The sequence below is a fragment of the Helobdella robusta genome, assembly GCF_000326865.2.
Source record: "Helobdella robusta unplaced genomic scaffold HELROscaffold_15, whole genome shotgun sequence".
Classification (NCBI taxonomy): domain Eukaryota; kingdom Metazoa; phylum Annelida; class Clitellata; order Rhynchobdellida; family Glossiphoniidae; genus Helobdella; species Helobdella robusta.
Window position 1 is genome coordinate 1,139,176 of NW_008703839.1, and position 19,934 is coordinate 1,159,109.

Sequence of the window (19,934 nt, forward strand, 5' to 3'; positions counted from 1 at the left end):
TCAGCCAATATGTACTCAGGTAACGGTCGATGGTGATATGGTAATACCAAGTCTTACTGAAAACATCATTTTGGCGAAACTGAAAAACAGTGAATGTAACAGCCAACACATTGTCCTGGTGAAACCTACTCCGACGTTCAAAATACCAAATATCATTGATGGAAAATGGGTAGAGGTCAACAAAGACGGCAAAATTTCGATCCAGGTAATGAATATATCGGAAAACTCAATAAGAATAAAAGATGGCAAAGTGATTGGCAGCGTCCAACCAATAAATACTATAAGAAGCCTTGACGTGGAATTATGGAATGGAAATAAGGAAAGTAATTGCAGGAACGTCCAAAGTCTCAGACAATCTATTGGACAAAACAATCCTGTGTGAAGAGCGGATATATTCTTGACTGGCGACAACGATCAAAGAAGAACGGGTCTAGTGTTTTACAAAATAGACACTCAAGATTGCGAATCTATCAGACAAGTTCCACGACGTCTTCTACTGTTAAAGCAGGCCGAAGCCGATGAGATGATTTTTACGATAGCAAAAGAAAGACGTGATCAAACCATCGACAAGTCCCTGGACATCTCCAGTCGTCCTAGTTAAGAAGAAAGATAGCAGTAATTGCTTTTGCGTGAATTACAGAAAACAGAACGCTGCCACCAAGAAAGATAGTTATCCGCTTCCAAGAATTGCCAATATAATGGATACCATATCCGGTTCCCAGTGGTTTTTGACTTTGGATTTGAAAAGCGGGTACTGGCAGGTTGAGATTGAAAAGAATAACCGAAAAAAGGCAAAACACTATTGGGCCCAGTGGGACTCACTACATCTAGAGGAAGGATTTTATAAACGTAAATGGGAATCCGCAGATGGATCCAACCACATCATGCAAACAGTGATACCCAGAAACAAAACAACTGATTTTCTCAAAGAAATGCACGGTAGACTGTCAGGAGCTCAACAAAATTTTAGATCGGATTTGAAAAAGGTTTTATTGGGTTTGCGCCTGTAAGGAAGTAAAGAATTGGCGCCGGAATTGCACCACGTTGCGGCAGTAAAAGGATCCAAAGGAAGACTCCGTGTCGGCTTACAGTGTCGGTGCTCCCTTTGAAAGGATTGCTGTAGACATTGCAGGACCGTACTCTGAATCAAAAAAGGTAATCGGTACATCTTGGTCGTCGCTGACTACTTCAGCAAATGGCCGGAAAAAAGGGCGATGCCCAAAACTCCAAAAAGTTGTGAGGGCACGTAAAAGTTTATTAACAGAATAAACGACATTGTTTATAGGATCCAAGAACACGAGAGAGAGCGGATAAAGATGAAAGTGGTTCATTTGGACAGGTTAGCCTCCTATTCATCCGAATAAAAAAGTAGCGCCTATTTAGGGACAAACAGGCTAAGGTCGGGGTAATGTTATAACCACGAGAATGATCGAAATGCGCTATATTATTTATTATTTAATTATTGTTATCTTTGCACTTTTTGTAATCTAAAATCGGCTATAAATAGGTTCTACTTAGTGAGGTTTAGAAGTTGGGATTTATAAGAAGGTTTACCAGTCAGGTTTAATACGAAGCCGTAAATGGGATTTATGTAGTTACTTTTTCAGTTTATTGTTTTCATTACTGTTGGTATTCAAATAAACGTTCAACAAAGTTTGCGTTTGAAGTAGTTGTGTTCATCTATCAAAAAACTTGAACCTACGGATAAACGAACTCTTGATAATCGTTGGAAGCTACAACACTGGTGTTTGAAATATAGAGATCATTGAAGTTATAACAACGGTGTTGCTAGTTACGAGGTCAAGCAATCGATAACATGCACTCAATGTTTGTCTGGTAACATGGTTCGTATACCATATGTCCGAAATTCCAAAACCCTCGCCGCCATCCACGTTTATTGCGTGCTTGCGCTTGCATACAAAATGTAAGGGCGTCGTGTTGTGTGGATGTTATAGATTATATTAACCTCCCTTCATTTACCCGTTCAGTAAAATTTTTTGTGAAAATGTTCTTGTTTTTTAATCACTGTAACCACTACACAGTTCTGCGCTGGTCAGAGCTACATAATAAAAAGCGACAACAAAATACCATAAAATCATTAGGCGCCAAACGCCACACTCGCCAGGACAATGCGTTCTAAAACATTTTTTAAAAGCTAGTTTTTGTAAAATGTGTGTAAAATTAAATAAAAATTGCTATTAATTATTTAATTTAAAAAATTTTATCTGAAAAAATCTCAGAAGCATTTCTGAACAAAAGAGCCGAATACATAAATGTAGCCAAATGCAAAAAACAACGGAGTTCGAAGAAATGTAAAATTAAAAAACAATATTATATATATATATATATATATATATACATGGGTCATATATTTATATATATATATGTTTTGTTATATATATATATATATATATATGTTATATATATATATATATATATATATATGTTATTTATGTTTTTGTTTTGGACAGTCGTTTGGACGGTTGATATTGTCGTTTCGTCAGTTAATTTTGGTGTTTTCGTCGTTAAAAGTAATCGTTTATTGATATTTTTTTGGATAGATTAACATAATTAGATTTTTGAATAATTTTATATAAAATTTAGTTTGTAAAACTCATTATTTTAGTGAAATTTGATAATATATTGTCTGTAAATTGCTGTCACGTGATAGGAATTTCCCTGATAGTAAGCGTAATTAATTATAATAATAAATTCAATAATGTCGTCCGGTAGTCGCTACTGTTGTACGGAGTTGTACAATAAAAGTTCCAAGTAAAGATTTGTTGTCATGCACTTGTTGCAAGACTTTTGTTCACAATAAATGTGAAACTAACGATGATATTCTTGAAAATTTGAAAAGTGTTAAAGGTTTAAAATAGTTTTGTCAACGCTGTGTTGATTTGTCTCAAGATGTTAGTTCTTTGGCTAAGTCAATGGATGCGTCTAAATAAACTAAACTAAATGATATAACTGCTCAACTAAATGAAATAAATGATAGTAACAGAAAAATAAAACTTGACGTTGATAGCATAAAAATGGTTGTTGACCATAACCAATCTAAACTTGATGAACTTGATCGTTTCGATACTGTTTTACGTGAGGAAATTAAAATTTTTAAAAACGAAATAAAAGAAACATTTTTTAGCATTGTCAGCGAGGAAGTTAAATTGAATGTTGAAGTAATTAGAAGTGATGTCAAATCAATCCAGAAAACTTTACAAGAAGCTAGTGACGTTAAAGAAAGAGAAACAAATTTATTGATGTTTCGTTTAGCTGAAAGTGATGATGATCGTTCCAATGTTTTGAAAATTTTAAAGCATTTGACAGGAGATGTTTCTGAAAAAAATGTAATCAAAATAATGAGACTGGGAAGGAAATGCGAAACTGTCTTTAGACCCATTTTGATAAAGTTAGATTGCGTTTTACTCAGAGACTCAATAATGAGAAATGTATATAGATTCAAGTCGTTAAAAGAATTTTCACATGTTGGACTGAACTATGATTTAACAAAGGATCAGAGGCAGGAATTCAAATCATTTGTTGATAAAGCTAAAGTTATGGAGCAAGAAGAAAACAATCAAAATTTTTTGTTCAGAGTGAGAGTACAGGTAGGGAGATGGAAGATTGTAAAAATACAGAAAAAACCAGTGTTAATATAAAATATTTCAAGAATTTAGAAATAAATGATAACAATGATAAAGACTGCAACATAATAAATCGTAATTTAACACTAGGTTTATTGAACATTAGATCATTGATTTCTAAAACTGATACGATCTATGATTTGATTCATGATGGGCTAGATATTTTCGTTTTAAGTCGAAACTTGGCACGGATCTTCGAATAACATTTCTGTTAAATCATCAATGCCACCAGGATATAGTTATGTTGAATTTTTAAGAATAAATGATCCTCACCATGGGGGTTTAATTATTTACTTCAGTAATGAATTTAAGTTTAAGAAAATAGATCTGACAATATTTAGTTCATTTGAAGCACTTGCTGTTAAATTATTTATTAGCAACAAAGATTTTATTCTATTAGCCCTCTACAGGCCAGGATCAGTTTTAGTTAGTAATTTATTTTTTGAAGAATTTTTATATTTACTAGAAAATATCACTTCTTTTAGTTTAAATATCATACTTTTGGGTGATTTCAACATTCACCTTGAGAAACAGGAAGATCGTCATACTGTAAATTTATTGGAAATATTAGAAATGTTTCAATTAAAAAATTTGATCGACGAACCGACTCATGAACGTGGAGGTATTCTTGATCTGATTATTTGTTCTCAAGATTTTCTGATTTCAGATATTAAGATTTTTCCCAGTGGGACTTTTTCAGACCATAGTTTAATTCAGGTTAACATACCATTAACTCATAAGCGTCCTAAAATAGTCAAGAAACAAGTTAGATCCTGAAATACCTAAATGAAAACAATCTCATTAAATATATACAGACTTCTCCATTATCAAGGTCTTGCCAAAGCAATAATATTAATATTGAGTTTGATATGATGAGTTCTGAACTCAAGAAATTGGCTGATGCAGTTGCTCCACTTTGTTTTAAAGAAGTCAGATGTGATATTAATGCTCCGTGGTATGATGGTGAATGTAAATCTTTCAAAAGACTTTGTCGAAAGAAAGAAAGGAATTACAGAAAATATCAGACAGAGAAATGTAAAAATGAGTGGATAGCAGCTCTAAAATAAATCTAGGTTTTTTTCACATAAAAGAAACAGTTATTGGAAAAGACTTGTATCAGACAATAGTGGATCTTCTAAAAATCTATGGAATGTTATTAATAAAGTCCTTTGTAATCAGGTCACTGGTCAGTCATTGAGTGAAATTGTTGGTTTAGATTCGTCTCAATTCTTAAAGTTTTTTAATGATAAAGTAAATAAAATTAAACAGTCTACCAATGTGAGTAATTGTCCGACTATTTGTCAAGCTCAGTAAATGGGAATTGTTCTTTTCCTGACTTTATGCTTTTAACAGAATCTGACGTTAAAAAAATTGTACTCAGTTTGCCATCAAAAACATGTATGATAGATGTCTTTCCGACCCATATTTTAAAGAAATATATTGATTTATTCATCGTTTTTCTTACCAGCATCTTAAATCTGAGTCTGAGCAGTGGCACATTTCCTAATGGTTGTAAGTATGCTATGGTTTATCCAGTATTAAAAAAAGTGAATATGGATCGAAATGATTTGTCTAGTTATAGACCAATTTCCAACATCTGTTTCATTTTCAAGATATTTGAACGAGTGGTTGCCAAACAGCTCTTGAATCATTTGAATGTAAATAACCTGCTGCCAGTTCACCAGTCTGGATATCGCTGCTATCATTCAACGGAAACTGCACTGCTTTATATGTTTTTTGAGTTGTTTGCTGCTTTGGACAAACAACATGTGGCTCTAGTCGCGTTTTTAGATATGAGTGTGGCATTTGATTGTGTAGACCATCAGATTCTCTTGGAAAAATTGGTTCATGATTATGGTATTTCCGGTACTGTTATCAAGTGGTTCAGATCATATCTGTTTGACAGAAAGCAACAAATAGTCTTCAATAATGTGTTATCTAATGAAACGGTTTTGACATCAGGAGTGCCACAAGGCTCAGTGCTTGGGCCTATTCTTTTTATCGTGTATACCGCTGAAGTTTTTAAAGTAATTGCTAATTTCGGTTTTAAATATCATTCCTATGCTGATGATATTCAGATTATAGTTAGTAATAAGCCAGAATTACTGCAATCTGAAATCAACAAACTTGTAACCTGCCTAAATAACATTGATAATTGGATGTCAAACAATGGTCTTAGATTAAATCAGCAGAAGTCAAAATTTGTTCCAATAGGTACATGGCAGCAGCTGATGAAACTTAATATCGATTCAGTGAAAATAGGAGATGTTAAAATAGAATTTAGTGACAAAGCAACTAATCTGGGTTTCATTCTTGATTCTAGATTATCGATGCATGATCATATAAAAATGATAACAAATTCTTGCTCTGGACAGATTCGAGAACTCTATAAACTCCGCAAGTCATTAGATAAATCTGCTATTCATACCTTGGTGCATGCATTGGTTCATTCACGATTGGACTATTGCAATGGTCTGTTTTACGGTTTGCCAGATAGGTCTATTTTTGCAATTCAAACTATTCAGAATAGAGCAGCCAATTTGATTGCTGGAGGTCTCAAATTTAACCATGTTACTCCAATTCTTAAGAGCCTTCATTGGCTTACTATAAAGAAAAGAATTAAATATAAAATATGTATTTAAATGTATAAAACTGTGCATGGCTTGTTACCAAGTTATTTGATAAATAAAATAAAAGAAAAGTCTATAATGATGAGTGGTATGAACCTTAGATTAGATGATGGCATTTTGCTGGTTGTACCTGATGTCAATCTGCAGATAGCATCAAGAGACCAATGGTTTGGAACAGCCTACCGAGATCTTTTAGAACTAAAGATTTGAAACTTGATGATTTTAAAAAGAAACTTAAAACTTACTTATTTTCGCTTTGATTTTGTTGTTAAGTGAATAATTATTTGTTTGTTACTACCGCCACTGACTGTACTTTTTTTTTTTGACTTTGTTTAATTATAGATAGCGCTTTTGAGAACTTTTTGATTTTAATTAGCGCTTATAAATGTTTTCATTAATAATAATAATAATAATATATATATATATATATATATATATATATATATATATAGTCATATATATAGTCATATATATATACTCATGTGTCATATATATATATATATATATACAATATGATTACGGAGTTACTGGAGTTGTAGCTAATTGGTTCAATTCGTACTTGTTTGGCAAAACTCAGCAGGTTTTTTCGGAAACAAATTATCTGGTATTGAAGTAATGTGTCATCTGGTGTACCACAAGGCTCAGTCTTGGGACCTATTCTGTTTGTACTGTACACTGCTGAAGTATATGAAATAATAGAATCCTTTGGATTTTCATATCACGCGTACGCTGATGACATCCAAATAATAGTTAGCAGTGAACCAGAACTGTTTAAAAGTAAAGTTGAAAATCTCATTGAATGCTTGACTAAAATAGGTACATGGATGTCAAGAAATTGTCTCAAATTGAATCAAGAGAAAACTCAATTTTTACCTGTCGGTTCATGGCAACAGCTTTCTAAAATTAATATTAATTTAGTCAAAATTGATAATAATGAAATACAATTCTGTGAAAATGCAACAAACCTAGGATGTATTTTTGACTTAAGATTATCTTTCAAGGATCATATAAAAACCATGTTCTTATCAGCTTTGCCAGTTATACCGCGTTCGAAAATCTTTACATCCAACAACCATGCAACCACTAATTCATGCGTTTGTTCATTCACGGTTAGACTACTGTAATAGCTTGTTCAATGGATTACCAGAGAGATCTATTGCTTTTCTTCAATCAATACAGAATAGAGCTGCAAAAATAACTGTTGGACGTAGAAAGTATGACCATGTGACACCCATTTTAAGAAACTTACATTGGCTAACAGTGAAAAAAAGAATCAACTATAAGATTTGTGTGACTATGTATAAGGCTATGAACGGGTTGTTACCAGTATATCTAGTAAATAAAATTTTTTAAAAATCCAGCTTTTTCAATATTGCCGTGTCAGGATTAATTGCGTGGAACAGTCTTCCGCAATCGCTCAGAATGCCTGGACTAAAGCTTGATGATTTAAAGAGGAGCTTAAAAACATATTTATTTTGACATAGAAATACATTATTGATTTGTACTTTATTGACCTTCACTGATTTTATTTATAATATAGAGCGCTTTCGAGAAATTTTAATTTTATAATGCGCGTAATAAATTTTTGATAATATATATATATATTTATTTATATATATATATATATATATATATATATATATATATATATATATATATGCACTTCCAATTTAAAATCGAAAAGTTAAATTGGAAGCTAACTAACGCCGAACAGGCTTTGATTTTCATCAATAACTGCATTTCAGAAAGTCTTAATCCAATATATATAAATATATAATTATTATATATATATATATATATATATCATATATATACTCATATACATATATATATACCCATATACATAGACACATTTGTCCCGCTTACAAAAATTCAAATGTTGGCATGTATGTTGATGGATGTTTTGGATGTTATTTTCTCACGACTACTGTGTTTCATGAGTTCTAATGATTTAATGAGGTTGAGTGACAGATTGCATTGTTTTGACCATGTAGTTAATGAGTCCAGTTTTAACTGGATGGTGTTTGTGTTAGATGATGGTACGATAAGATAGGTGTCGTCAACATATTTGATGATTTTATTAGAATAATAACCTGACGAGCTTAAAGAGGGGAGGCGTTGATGATGAAGGTTCAAGAAATTATCCTTGATCCATACTAAAGTTAATAAATAAAGAGTTATTGAAAGTTGTGAGCATAAAATGTGAAATGATTCCTATTGGAAAGAAAATTTATAATGATATTGTAGATGTTGTCATGTAGAGGAAGCAAAGCTAAATTATTTAAAAGTGATAAATGATAAAGAACGTCAAAAATTTTAGGAAAGTTAAGAGCAATAAAATTAACATGATTGTTATTTTTAAGAAAAGATATTATTGTAGAGATAAGAGAGATGATGGTTGATGTAGAGGAACCTGTTTGGTGGCATGCGTATTGATCATGTAGTAGTGGTTTGATTGAATGATAATTATCATTATAATTGAAACATAGATAGATGAATGACCTAGCTAAAAAATTTTTTAGAAAACATAAAAAGGTGATTAAAATTTGGCGATAAATCTATTGGTAATAATGAATGTTTTGTTTTAAGAATGGGATTAATTTTGCTGAATTAATAATGAATGAATAGGATAAATGAATAATAATTATGTTAAACAGTTATTGTAGAGCGATCTTTAGGTGTTGCAGATAAATGGTGGAATGGTTCGTTAAAATCATTTGTAAATTAACAACCTGCTCCTAGTATTTCAGCTAATAAAATGTTATAAAGATGTCACAAAATTGTGAAAAAAACCTGTTCACATTTTTCGCAATGTTGTTTTTGAGAATTATCAACGTTATCGGTGAGTCTTCAAAAAAATATTTTCAGTAAAGTGCACATGAAATTATTTTAATTTCAAAACGAGAGGCTTTTACTGTTCATTGTTTTATCCGATATATAAAACCAACTAATTGTTAATGACTTCATTACTATTATTAATAATAATAACTTTATTTTCAATTTTATTGCAACCACAATTTGAGAAAATATGTTTCAAGGAAAGGGGTACAAGAGAATTGAAAGAAAAATATTTGAGAAAAACCGTATGTTTAACCAGGTAAAGAGCGTAATTTACAATGTGCGTCATTTAGATTATCAAAAATACTGAAATTTTAATTTTTGAACATTAAAAATTTAGTAAATAATATAATGTGGCTTGAAGGCGTTTTTTGGCTAAGTTAAAATATGAATCGTAAACTTTAAATGACTGGAAATAGTTATTCGGAATGTTTTTCAGAACAAATTTGTTTAGAAAAAAATCTACTCGATAAAAAAAACATCAATTTAGAATAAAAAATTTGTTTCAAAAATAGTTCCATGCAATAGATACTTTTAAAGTTTACACCAAGAATATTTATAAGAAATATTTTGTTATTGTTAAAAATTTGACAAGGCTGTGTACATTTTAAATTACCTGACATTGCATAAAATCTAACACTTGTACTATCATTAAATTTCCTGGGAATCGTATTTCTCTCAATACATCAACTTCTTTCAAAAATTCTCTTGTCATCCGTTGGTTTTTTAAAAACACTTTAACTATATAAAACTCGTTTAGCGATGTACCCTGACGTTTTGCCTTGAAAATCTGTGTGACGATAAAACGTTTTATAAATATTTTATTTTATAGAACATATATGTAACTCTAAAATTATTTAAATGAATTATTCAAGTGTAATAAAAAAATTTATAACAATGCAGCCACAAATCAACTTGATCTCTTCCTCAAGTTTATAACGAAAATGACAAAACTTGAAATACAAATTTTATTGTTTTGAAATTTACCTTCAATAATATGTAATAATAATTTTTTAAACAACAATAATTTTGTTAAATAACTAATAATCTCCAATATAAAAATAAGAATATACTTGCGTGTCATCATTCCCATCGTGAATAAGCGAAATTAATATGTAATTTCCAATTTTTAACGTCTGTTTTTTTTCATTGGCTAATAATTTGTAATTTAATTTATCCATTTAGAAAAATAACTTTATATTCAATTTATTTTCTAAATGAAATATATGTATAACATTTTTTTGAATGAAATTAAAGTAAGAAGCCACATTGAAAACAAATTATTATTTACACCAAAATCGTACATTCATAGATGTTTTAAAAATTTTATCTTTGAATATTTTTAATAATCTTATTGCATTGAAAATTTTTGCAAAAAATTATTTTAGAAAATTTTGAACTTTTAGACCAGGACATAGCAGACATAGCACATTATCGACGATCTAAAAACATCATTGAAGTGTTGTCACTGAATGAATTCATCAGAAGTTTACGAGGGAAAGTATTTTCGTGGAACAAAAGCTTTAATTGCAAATACGGCGGACCCATCAACGCTTTTATTGTTTATGCAAATAATTACATGAAAGAGAAATACTTTTTTGGACTGTAGCATTCCTTACACTAGGTTTCTCGGGGTCGGATAAAACTTTTCCAGCTCCGACTCTATTTTTAATTAAAAATTTTCCAATTCGACTTAATTTAAAAAAACTTTCGACTCCGACTTGCGACGTCAGCTTCCAACTATCAACTCCAATTTTCCACTACCTACTTTACCCTAGCTTCCGACTCCAAAACTTTTTTCAAATTTTGTATTACAATTTGAAAACCCATTGTGTTTAAAAACAAAAAATTCTTCAAAAAATATTCATTTGAAATCAGAAGTTTAAATATCATTTCTTTAATAGATTATCCAATATTTGTGTTTTAACAAATATTAAACGTTTTAGATTAATTTTGGCATTATTGCAAAACGCTTCATGTCTGTGGCTGTATAGTAGACAAAGGTGAACGAAGGGGGCTTTGGGGCTGAAACATAATAGAAAAAAAACAGTTCATTTAGTATATATTCGGATTTTCAAGCCCCTCTAGAGTAGAAAGCATTTACACTGAAAAAGTTGCCAAAATCTGAAATACAGTGTAGATTTTTGGTTACAAACTTTTATCACACAAATCTGGGCGTTTTAAAGTGGATTTGGAAGCTGATTATGTATATAAATATATATATATATATATATATACCAAAAAACTTTAGTGAGAAAAATCGATAAAACGAACTACAAACATATTAACGCCAAACATTCGGTAGAATTTATAGAATATTGTAAAAATTATGGTCTATTACCAACATATGGTCTATTACCAAATTATGGTCTATTACCTCGTTCCAATATATCCAATATATATATATATATTGGATATATTGGAACGAGGTTTTCTTTGATGCAAATATCGTTAAATATTTTTGCCCGTTTTGCATTAATTAATTTTTAATAAGGATTTCGGCAACACGAAGCTGTTTTAATTCATATTTATTATCATTATGTGTCATCCTAGGCTTACAACGTTATTTCGACATCATCAGAGCCTGGTTTTACGAAATATCAAAAATTGAATTATAATTTAAACATTAAAATCAAGAAATTTAATGAAAAGTACAAGAAAAAAATTATGACGTTGTAATTAGAAAATTAGAAATATGAAAATGTAAAATATGAGAAAATGTTACCTTGTATTAATAAAATATTGTAATAAAACAATAAACGGTTTTAAACGAATGAAATTAAAACAAAATTATGAAAATAAGTAAATAAAATTGTGTAGAAACGTATAATAAAACAATTCAGTTAGACGGGAAAAACAAGTGTTTCGTGGCGGGATGATATTGTTGAACCGCACATCCCTAATCTAAGCATGTGACGACTTACTATATATAGCTTCAACACAAAAACAACAGCCCTTCTTCTTGCAACATTTTACGATCGAACGGGAAAAACAAGTGTTTCGTGGCGGGATGATATTGTTGAACCGCACATCCCTAATCTTGCGAAACCACGACAAAGAGAAAAGCGACGAGAGCCCCACTTCAATTAAACGCATTCAGCACGGCAAACCCCAAAGCGTGGTTCACATATTTTGAAAATGTGCTTAAGGGCCGAGGTTTCTCAGAAGAAGATGAACGGTACCCCACGCTGGTCGAAAGCCTACCCATGGATGGCATCATAGATGTGGAGACGGAATTGGCGTCGGCACAAACTTACACCTCACAGAGGTATTCGGTTTCAGACGAAGAAAATTTGCGCACGTTGCTCCGAGGCGTGGCCATGGAAGACAGAACGCCATCACAACTATTGAGGCACATGCAAAGCCTGTGGAGGGGCAAACAATAGAGACGAAAGCATTTTGAAACAATTGTGGTTGGACCAGCTACCATCCGCAATACAAATGCATCTAGCAGTCTAAACCGACGAGTCGCTACAAAGGTTAGCAATCATAGCTGACCGAATGTATCAAATATCCAATCGAAATGGTTCTACCACCATAACACACAACGCCGTATCAAAATCTGGTACCGGAGACAACGACTAAGAGAGATGAGGTATTTGCATTCAGGCGCAAACATCAACAACAACAAACAAAAACAAAATTCCCATCTAGAGCAGCAGATGGTGAGGAGACAGATGTTTGTTGGTACCATAAAACGTATGGGGACAGAGCAAAAAAGTGTGCGAGACCATGCAACTTCAAAGCAAAAGTCGCCGTCGTCAAACTACCAGGCCAGTTGCTAATGGCGGCGGCAACCTCTGGCCACAACACTTTTAGTCGCCTACATCATGTACAAACATCAACAAACAAAAGTAGTGACAAACAACAACAAACAGCCGCAAAAACAACAAGACACCACATCAACATTCAACAAATCGTGTCGCCTTTTCTACGTCACCGATAACATTTCGAAGACAAGGTTTTTGGTCGACACAGGAGCCCAAGTAAGTATCATACCTTCACGACAACACCTCCGAAGACCCAAATCTGACTACAAACTGCAAGCTGCAAATGGCACCACCATCGACACATTTGGACAACAGCTCGTAACCATCGACCTCGGTTTACGACGTAAATTCAAATGGGTTTTCATCATTGCAAACGTCACACAGGCAATATTGGGTGCCGACTTCTTGTCACACTTCGATATTGCAGTCAACATGAGAAGACACAAAATTGTTGACAACATCACGACGTTACAGATACAGGGGGTTGTTGAATGCTCCAATATAATCTCTGGCGTCAAACCATACATTGCTTCGGACAACAACTTTGGTAAAATCATTGACAAATTTCCTAAGTTAACGATGCCTGTCAACAACAACAAAAATGAAAACAAGATACAACACCACATTGTGACTTCTGGACCACCACATCATACGGCCCCACGACGATTGCACCCAGAGAAGTTGCGAGCCGCCAAAGCCGAATTCGAATACATGTGTCAACTCGGAATCATAAGACCATCAAACAGTCCTTTGGGCATCACCACTTTTTATGGTTGCAAAGTCATCAGGAGATTGGAGGCCTTGTGGAGATTACCGCGCACTCAACAACAGGACCACACCTGATCGATATCCAGTTTCACACATCCATGATATCGCTCACAGCCTGGAACAGGTGCGATGGTTTACGAGGCTAGATCTCGTACGGGCTTACCACCAGATACCGGTAGCAGAAGAAGATATCCAAAAAACTGCGGTAACAACACCGTTCGGTCTGTTTGAATTTTTGAAGATGCCGTTCGGGCTGAGAAATGCCGCACAGACTTTTCAAAGGTTCATCGATAGTGTTTTGAGAGGGATATTTTTTGTCCACGCATACATTGACGACATACTAATAGCCAGCAAAACCCTCAAAGAACACAGAAGCCATGTAGAACAAGTCCTTCAACGACTGCAAGACAACGGACTAACCATCAACCCATCCAAATGCGAATGGGCCAAATCATCTACAACATTCCTGGGGCACCAACTCGACAGTGAAGGCATTAGACCCCTCGACAACAAAGTACAGGCAATCATCAATTTTGCTGAACCAACGACTGACAAGCAACTACGCCGATTCATCGGAATGATCAATTTTTACCGCCGATTCATCCCTAAATGCTCAACGATATTGTCACCTCTCACTGACATTTTAACTGGCAAATCGAAAACCATAAAATTTAACGAAGGGCAGCAACAAAATTTTAGAGAGCCAAACAGGCATTACTAGCGGCAACCAAGTTATGGTACGTTCAAGAGAAAGGCACCTTTCAACTTTTCACAGACGTTGCTGCGGGAGCAGTACTAGAACAGAAAAGTCAGGGGATTGCAAGACCTATAGCCTTTTTTTCGCAAAAATTTAACCCAGCGCAGACCCGCTACAGTACATTTGGTCGAGAACTGCTGGCAGTGTATTCAGCTGTCCGCCATTTTTAACATTTCCTCGAAGGTCGAGAGTTCACAATATTCACTGATCATAAACCATTGACGTTTGCCTTACGTTCAGATTCAAGTCGTTTAACACCAAGAGAGATCAGACACCTGGATTACATCTCACAATTCACAACAGACACTCGACACGTGAAATGAGAAAACAACGTTGTAGCTGATGCACTATCACGTACAGAGGTAGCCACGATAACGCCAAAAGCAATTAACCTGGAGGAGATGTCGAAAGAACAGGAGGATGATGCAACACTCCTTGACTTACTAAAAATCAGCATAATTCTAGTCAACAACTCAGAAAACAATATCGTCGTCGACACCTCGTTAGGCACCCCTTGTCCTCTAGTTCCAACAAGCATGCGGAAATCAGTTTTTCTAAATTTCCATTTCCTGTCACATCCAGAAGCGAAACCAACATCGAAAATAATTAGAGCCAGGTATGTTTGGCCCCACATTGATAAAGACATCCGTAATTGGTGCAGAGAGTGTCTGCAATGTCAACGCAGCAAAGTACATCGACATACAGCTTCACGTCCAGCAGAATTTCCTCCACCAAGCAGGTTTCAGCATGTACACATCCATTTAGTCGGACCAATGTCTTCATCAGATGGACACACACACATCTTAACGTGTGTCGATCGTTTCACCAGATGGCCAGTAGCAATTCCCATCAAAAATACTCTAACGGAAACAATAGTAGATAAATTATTTTCAAACTGGATTTCGTTGTATGGAGTCCCAGAAACCATTACAACAGACAGAGGCAGCCAGTTCACATCTTTATCTTTCAAGAGATTCACCCAGTTACTAAACATTAAACATATTCACACCACCGCCTACCACCCAGCAGCCAACGGTATGGTGGAACGATTGCATAGACAGCTTAAGGCCTCACTTATGGCTCACGGTTCAGACAAATGGACGGATGTATTACCAGTGACACTATTAGGCATTTGTGTAACGATGAAGGAAGACCTAAAGTTGTCAACAGCAGAACTTGTTTACGGCACAACACTCCGCCTTCCCGGAGATTTTCCAAACCCACGGCCATAGACAACCGATGTACACACCTATGCATTAAAACTCAAATGCTGGGCGGAGACCCTAAAAGCAACACAACCAAGAACAAGTACAAATGTGAGTTACATTCCAAAACACCTCTTCACTACAGAACAGGTTTTTATTCGTACGGATGCTCACCGCTCACCACTACAACCTCCATACGAGGGACCCTACACAGTGGTAGAACGACACCCAAAATATTTCGTCATTGACAAAAAGGGGCATAGGGACACGGTGGCAATAGACCGCCTCAAACCCGCATACTCACCGGCACTATCAATACCGTCACCCATGCCAACGACCACAGCGCTGACACCACCTTCTACAACACCTTCAACAAAATTAATTCCGTCGTCGAACGACACATCAGCATCAACGAAAACGTCAACGCTATCTCCATCAACGGACGAGGACATGTCAACAACAGAAACATCTACGTCGACACAAGCACACCCAAATCGATCCATCGACACCAACATTCCATCACCCCGGAGAACCACAAGATCGGGAAGAACAGTTTACTTCCAATTTCGATATCTTGATTAGCATCGATCAACAGTTTGCGCTGATGATCTGGTAGAGGAATATTGTTGAACCGCACATCCCTAAGCATGTGACCACTTACTATATATAGCTTCAACACAAAGACAACAGCCCTTCTTGCGACATTTTACGATCGAACTTCTCTTTGTCTAATTGCATTGCCGAACACGTTTTCATTTATTTAGTATTGCGCAAATAAATACGTTATAAACATTCTTACTTGTTGTTTCTTATATCTAAAGAAACTCGCAACAATATTAAAAGTGAAAGTCAGTAAAAAAGGTGAATGTAGAAATTAAAATTTATTATTATAATTAACAAATAATGTAGATATAGAAAAAATAAAATTTGAAACAAAATAAAATGACGTTATTAAAATAAGTATTATAGAAAGATAAGTAATAAAATATAAATATAAAAAAATATCATAAAATAATTTAGCAGTTATTGAATAAGGTAGCAAGTGACTTGATGATATATATATATATGTCGGTAATAGACCATAATTTTTACAATATTCTATAAATTCTACCGAATGTTTGGCGTTAATATGTTTGTAGTTCGTTTTTTCGATTTTTCTCACTAAAGTTTTTTGGTGAACGTTTAGTTTATTAAAATTCAAAATAAACTTATTTTTCGAATTCATGCTGCAAATAAGGCCATATTTCGATTCCGAATGAATCATCGTCAGTGCTCCTTACTGTATATATAGGGAAATATTGACTTTGTCAAGATTAACTTTGACGCTGTAAAAATTAACTTTGGTGTTGTAAAATTGAACTTTGATGCGAATTAGGTGTCAGGTTTCTTAATTGGCTGGTCATCTTCTTTGGTCTCCTTTTCTTCATCGATAGCATCATATTCTTCTTTGTCACTATTTACGATGCTAGTTTTTATTACTTCTTTGTTTTCGTTGTTGGTTAAGCGCCGGGTTGGAAGTGAGGTTGTCATTTTTTGTTGTATATTTATTTTTGGTTTATTGATGTCGATTAGGACTACTTCTGCAATTTTAAGATGCGTGTAGTTGCTGTTCTGGTATATTACTTTGGTGTTGCTGTCGAGGATTTCACGGCTAATTGTGATTGAGTGTGTTGAGTCCAAATGAGAATTGATAGCACCACTCTGTTTATGCATCGTAAGCCTTCTAGTCAGTGAGGTAGTAGTAATCCCGATATATGAGTCATGTTGACGTGCACAGCCGTCAAAGGGGAAATTAAATTCATATATTACGTGATTACACTTTAACTCAGAGTTATCTCTATAATAACTGTAATAATAATAACCATCATAAAAGAACGAATGGAAAAGGTCATAGAGCAACATCTGCATAAAGAACAAGCAGGCTTCAGAAAGAACAAAGGCACGATCCAACAAATTCTGATGTTGAAACTGCTGCAAAAAGTAGTGGTCAGACAATCCACCATTGCTTTGTTGATTTTAAGAAAGCGTTTTATTCCGTCTGGCATGAAGGTTTGTGGGCAACATTAGAAAGTATGGAGACATCAGAAAACTGGTCAAAGTACTGAGAGGGCTTTATGAAGAATCAAAAATGTCGGTAATAATAGGTACAGAACCTGAGGATTGGATACAGGCAGACATTGGAAGAAGACAGGGCTATCCAATATTACCAATACTATTTATAGCATTGTTAGAAAGAGCAAAGGAAAAAATGGAAAATTCGGAATTGGGTGGAATTTACATAGGAAGGAGAACTGTCAAAGATTTTAGGTTTGCAAACAATTTCTGGCTTCCAGGGAAAAAGATCTACAGAAGCTTATTGAAGTAACTCATGTTGGTGGAAAAAGACAAAGACAAAACAAAAGTGATGATTACGGGGAAAGTAAGAAACAATGCGGAATTTTAGATAGAATCAGAAAAACTGAAAAACTTGAACAAGTGACCAGTTTGTGTATTTTGGCAGTCTTATAACCTGTGACAACAACTGCACAAAAGAAATTGACAGAAGGATAGCAATAACCCATGGAATGTTTGCATCATTGAAGAAAATATGGAAAAGTGGAAATATTATGAATAAAGGGTTAGCGTTTCTAGACTGTTTGATCGAAGAGAAAAATCAACAATTAATTTTTAAGGTTTACGTTAAACCTACGAATTCTGGTCAGGTATTAAACAACATATCTGATTGTCCTGATCGCTACAAAAATAATGTTGTATTTAACTTTATCCTTTGTGCATACAAAGTCTCTTCCGATTCTAATATATTTAATACTGAACTTACTCGTATAAAAAATTTCTAATAAATAATAATTACTCTAATAAACTTATTAACAGTACCATTTGTGACATAAGTATCTTTATATATTCAGTATCTTTGAGACGATAATAAAATATAGAGAGATATCGTAACGCACGTTCGTGTTGAATCGAATTTATATTAAACATACAAAACATCACATGGCGCAGTCGACAATTGTTTAAATATAGTAAAAATAAATGTTTAAACGATAAGTGTAAGTTTTATCAATAAAATAATGAAACGTTTTTAAAGTTTTTAAAAAACAATGTTACAGATGTTTAAAACAACCATTTTGGTAAGATATGTAAAGCCCCCAACTTGTCAAACAAAGGAAGTAATAAAAGTTTTAATAAATCTACAGACAACCATTCACGTTCAGCATCACCAGCATCATTTAGATCATCAATTCATGCAGTTGAGGAAGATATAAACAGCTTCGTCATTGGTGAATTAGCCATACATAGTTGCACTGCGAATCAAGAAAATTGTTGGTGGAAATAACTATATCTAAAATTTAGATCTGCATTAAAATTTGTATCTGACTTTCATGCCATTTAGATTCTAAATGGCATGAAAGTCAGATGCAAATTAGACACAGGTGCTGAAGTCAACGTCATGTCAAAAACAGTTTTTGAACAACTTCCTAAAAGACCAAAGCTAACAAAGACCAACATAGTTCTTAAACCTTATGGCAGTGGAAAACTTCAGCCTCTAGGATCATCAATGGTTGAAACAATAATTAAGGGTAAGAAAACGTTTCTAGAATTTTATATCATTAATGGCAATGCCCCAATCCTGATAGGACTGCCATCATGCTGCCATCATGCAGCAAACTAAATTTTCTACACAGAGTTGATACCATAAAAACCAGTGTAGAAAAAAGAACATCAGCACAGATACTTGATGAATTTTCTGATGTGTTCAAAGAACTTGGTTGTTTTCCTGGAGAGTATCACATTACAGTAGACCCATCAGTACAACCAGTGATACATCCGCCAAGACGAGTACCACTAACGTTACAGCCAAAACTCAAGCAGAAATTAGATAGTTTGTTGAAAAATGGAATAATAGAAAAAAAAGATGAGCCAACAGATTTGGTAAACAGCTTGCTTATTGTCCAAAAAGAAAGATGGATCATTAAGATTATGCCTCGATCCTAGAAATCTCAACAAGGCAATATAAAGAGATAATCTAGTTTACAGTAGAGCCCTGCGCGGTTGGAATTTTCAAAAACCGCAACCGCACAAAACCGCAACCGCACAAAACCGCAGCGTCGAAAACCGCAACCGCAGCGTCGAAAACCGCAACCGCACCGCCGAAAACCGCACCGCAAGAAATGTAAAACAACATTAATGCTTTTATTGACATTATAAATCACAACTATCTACATCCAAATCACTGTTACTCTTAATAAATAACATTTTGTCAATTTTGTATGGATTTAAACTGGACCGTCTCTTTTGCAGTGTATAATTGAGAGATGATC

At 34.0% G+C, this 19,934-nt stretch overlaps 1 protein-coding gene across 1 annotated transcript; it reads left to right on the forward strand.

The window, feature by feature from the left end:
* Nucleotides 1-3,035: 3,035 nt before the first annotated feature.
* HELRODRAFT_169235 (hypothetical protein) lies at nucleotides 3,036-3,659 on the forward strand (the record flags this gene model as incomplete). The annotated part of the gene is made up of 1 exon (XM_009015084.1): nucleotides 3,036-3,659. The coding sequence occupies one exon, from the start codon at nucleotides 3,036-3,038 to the stop codon at nucleotides 3,657-3,659; it is 624 nt and encodes a 207-aa protein (XP_009013332.1).
* Between the last annotated feature and the right edge of the window lie 16,275 nt (nucleotides 3,660-19,934).